Here is a 4,219-nt window from a genome sequence, read left to right on the forward strand (position 1 = left end):
TATCCTGCAGAGTGTAGGCCATATTGGCATTCTTCTCTTTTTCTATACAGGATGCATGTATACATATGCGATTAGCATTTTTTATTTTTTTACAACTGTAAGTTGAATATAAAGACTTTATTACCATTTGTACCGTACGAAGTGATGTTGTAGATTATCAACCTTGTAATTATACTTGTCACTTGACTGTCAGTAAAACCATTATATTGAATTCAGATTGTGAACCCTATTAGATTAATAACTGTTCACCTAACTCGGTTTCATAAAACGCTTTTTGCTGCACTCGACAAATGTTTCTTATGTCCTTCAGATGGATGAAACTAGCAATGTACTCAAGTTCTGACATTTTCAAATGACTTAAGAATAATTAGTGATCAATTATAATATTTGGGTGGTTTGTTTTCATGTAATCAGGTAATCGTTGTGCACTAGCATTTTATCAAATAATTCGTGCGCTGTCGCAACACAGGGGCACAGTACTATAAACAAATTAATTCTGAAAAAAGACCTTTTAAGCAAAACACGAGAGAGCCGAGTACTTGAGTGCCTACATGGGCAGCGCACTCGCTGCACTCAGGTACTACGAGATATAAAATTAACTGAAGGCAGGCAGAACACATGATCCATCATGTGTGTGCTTCCTGCAGGAACGGAGCCAACGTGAAGGGGTACTTCGTCTAGTCGTTCCTGGATGTGTTTGAGCTACTGGCGGGCTACTACTCGCGATACAGCCTCTACCATGTCGCTTTCCAGGACCCGAAGCTGCCGAGGATGCCAAAACTCTCTGCGCTGTGTTTTCATGCGCTGCTACGAGTAGAGTACAATTCACGTTTTTCCCTGCGCCGCGGTCGCGGGGGCACCACAGTCATGCACGCACGAGCACGAGAGAGAGACAAATGTTTTCTTGTATAGATGCTCGATCGAATTTTCCTCCATTCTGTATATCGCTAAAAGGATTAGATTAGTGTATGGTTGTCGACACATTTGTCTGTCATTACAAAATTCTAAATTGACTCTTTAAAATAATGTCTCGTATTGATAATGTTTACCACACGGTTTTACATATCATAGTGATATTTATCGTTCCGTTTATATGTTTCATAAAATATTAAACCTCCGTCGCAACGCACGGGCACTCACCTAGTATAATCTAAAGCCCATATTATAATAATCTGATAATTTCCTCAAGAGTAGCTTATTTGAGATTGTTTTTTGGCAAAAGACCCGCTAACCATGGTTATGTAAATAAAAATCTCTACTACTAATTATGTTAGTAGTGTAGGCGTCCACACACCCTCGGCGCACGTTCTGCCGCGCGCATCCGCTCGCATCCCGCAACCGCCCCGCAACCACCCGCAGCCGCGGCAGCGCCGCAGCCGCTCCTTTCATCCTCCGCGGATCCCAGCGCTCCCTCCCGCGCTCCCTCCCGCGCCCGCCCGCAGCCGGCGTCGGCGCAACGGCTGATGCTCAAGGGGTGTGAGTCACTGCTGCGGCGGCAGTGCCGGCCGCGCACCCCCGCGGGGTACATGGAGCCCACGCCGCTGCCGGTGAGCCTGTGGGCGGTCCCTCCAGACACCAGCATCGTGTCTCCGCGACATCCCAGCCCCCAAACCGTGCCCGCTCCCCGTGCGATGGCCGCTCTTCCCACCGCCACGCCCACCGCTCCCCGCACCGCAATTCGCCCGCGTACTTGCCCCCCTCCACGGCCACCGCCACGACGACGACGACCGTCGCCTCTCCCTCCCTCAATTCATCTGCTCGCCACCGTCACCTCTCCCTCCCTCTTCCTGTGGGCTGCCATAGGAAATTTTGCCCTCGATTCAATCCCGATTCGTCCATCCGTTGCGATGAATTCCTCCGCCAAGCTCGGATCTGACCGATGTACTTCGTGTTGCCGCTTGAATCTACGGTTCTCTTCTTCCTTGTTCATCCTGTGGATCTGTCCTGTGGTGGCCGAAGCATTCGATTTATGTTGTTATAACATCCAACGTCGTGAGTTGATTTTGATTTTTTTGTCGTCGTGCTTTTCCCTTGCTGTCTCTCTCGACGGCGACTCGGCTGCTTTGACATCTGTAGGTTGGCGGTGAAGAGCAAGGGGACAGATAAGCCCAAAGGCAGCAAGGGAAACGTCGACAAGGACCCCAACAAAGCCTGACTCCCAACACTTTTTTGTTCGCTGGTGCTGCGGCGACGGTGCTGGCGAGCTCTCCCGTGCTGGGCTCTGGGATGCTCCCAGGCACCGGGTTCGGCGAGACGTGGAGTCACCACACGGCGGATGCGCCGCCGCTGCTGCCTTGCAGTTCCTCGGTCGATTCAAGGTGAGCATCGAAGTTCAGAATTCAGAACCGTGAGGCCAGACTTTGGTAGTGCCATTGCTTGATCTCGTGATCAGGGCCTCAGGGGCCTCAATTGTTCGTTCGTAACTGATCTGGTGACTACTTGAGTCCATTGGTCCCTTTAGGATCAGAATAGTTGCTTTTCTCATCATTGTTTACTTTAGCTAAATCTCAACTTCTTGAGATATTGTTTGTAATAGGGAATATTGTCAGTGGAAGAGACTGGTGAATCAAAGGCAGTCAATGCTAGATGGAGGCGAAGTGCCTGCTGCATTGGGGCACCATGTTTTTGGTGCGGGTTGTTCCTCACGGAACCAACATATCTACAAATATTTTTCATCTTCTCATCAAGGGAGTATATGGGCCGGGCTCAAGGTGTGTTGAAGTATCATACCCATTCATTGGTTTGGTTTACTTGCTATTCTTTTGTAGACTACAGAGATGATCTAACTGTTATTTTGAGATGCTTGTTCCAAACAACTTGGCGATGTGCTTTACATTAGACTTCCAATCATTATTATTTTAAGTAAGTTCCTATTCCAGGTTCTACATGACCTGCCAGGGTAGGTAAAAATTGTGGAAGTAGGGCCACGAGATGGTCTATAGAACGAGAAGGACATTGTGCCAACACCTGTAAAGGTTGAGCTTATACGAAGATTGGCCACATCTAGATTACCTGTTGTGGAGGCAACGAGTTTTGTATCTCCAAAATGGGTACCTCAGGTATAGTGCTTTAAAAAATCTCTGGAGAACATTCAGATTAAATACCTATTTTATCTGCACCTATTGTACACATTGATTTTCTGAGGACCCTGATTTACAACTTGGGTTTTTCTTCAATATGTAATTGAATTTTCATGGAGCAGGCATGACTGAGGCTGTTTCATCCTCCTCTGCTGCGGGATGGGCGGGGTCGTCACCGTGGCGTCACTCATGGCGTCTCGTGCAGTAGGGACGACAGCGGGGAGCTATCAAGATGGGTTACCTCAAGACAGACGGGGAGTTCCTCAAGAGGGGCAAGAGCGGGGGCACGTGCTGCGTCATATCCCTTCTCCGAAAGGGTAGACTGGTTGTCTCCAATATTGGAGACTGTCATGTGGTGCTCAGCCGAGCAGGGAAGGCAGAGGTGCTCCTCGCCCTCCGTGGTGAACCACCTCCAGATCGACGGCGAGAGCTGCATGCATGACATCACAGCAATAGCATGAAGTACATACATACACAGAACTGAACTGAAATTGATCGATGAGCATGGACAAAGCTGCATGCATGCAAATAAGAAATAACCAATGCAAGCCGTCTTCCTGAGTCCAGACCTTGTCCTGCTAGAACCTGGCCCAGAAACGGGCCATGGCGCGCTGGTAGGGGTCCCGAGGGAGGATGGGGTCGCCGCGGTGGCTCCAGGCGTCTTCGATGAACTCGAGGATGACCTGCGACTCCGCGACGGGCCTGCCCTTGTAGACCAGCACGGGGACTTTCTTCTGCACGGGGTTGTACGCCAGCAGCTGGGCGCTCTTGCTCCGGAGATCCTCCTCCACGTACTCGTACTCCACGCCCTTCATCGTCAGCGCCCATTTCACCTGGAGGACGTAGGGGCTTGCCCAGATGCCGAGCAGCGTCACCACCTTCTCGCTCTCTGCTGCTCGGTTCAGAAGAAACAATCAGGTGGAGCGCGGTTCATAAGCCACATTAAGCCTGATTAGAATATGTGGTACCGTGCTTGCACGACCTGCAACAAGAAGGTGACTGAAGTTTTTGGGTTCAAATACTAGTGTGAGGGGTGCCAAAAGAATGACTCTGAGTGTTCGCTGAGGTAAAAGTTGTTAGCACAAGGCTGCTACCGTTATCTATCTGGTGCCAAATCTGATTGTTTCTATGTGTCCTTC

The 4,219-nt window shown here is 49.4% G+C and overlaps 1 protein-coding gene and 1 pseudogene across 1 annotated transcript; both read right to left on the reverse strand.

The window, feature by feature from the left end:
- Window positions 1–1,588: 1,588 nt before the first annotated feature.
- On the reverse strand, window positions 1,589–2,688 carry LOC103653669 (uncharacterized; annotated as a pseudogene).
- Window positions 2,689–3,650: 962 nt separating this feature from the next.
- LOC103655499 (glutathione transferase GST 23-like) lies at window positions 3,651–3,915 on the reverse strand. The gene has a single exon (XM_020551872.1). The coding sequence runs from the start codon at window positions 3,893–3,895 to the stop codon at window positions 3,659–3,661; it is 237 nt and encodes a 78-aa protein (XP_020407461.1). The 5' UTR covers window positions 3,896–3,915; the 3' UTR covers window positions 3,651–3,658.
- Window positions 3,916–4,219: the final 304 nt, after the last annotated feature.

This window comes from Zea mays, chromosome 4 (genome assembly GCF_902167145.1).
Source record: "Zea mays cultivar B73 chromosome 4, Zm-B73-REFERENCE-NAM-5.0, whole genome shotgun sequence".
In the NCBI taxonomy this organism is placed as follows: domain Eukaryota; kingdom Viridiplantae; phylum Streptophyta; class Magnoliopsida; order Poales; family Poaceae; genus Zea; species Zea mays.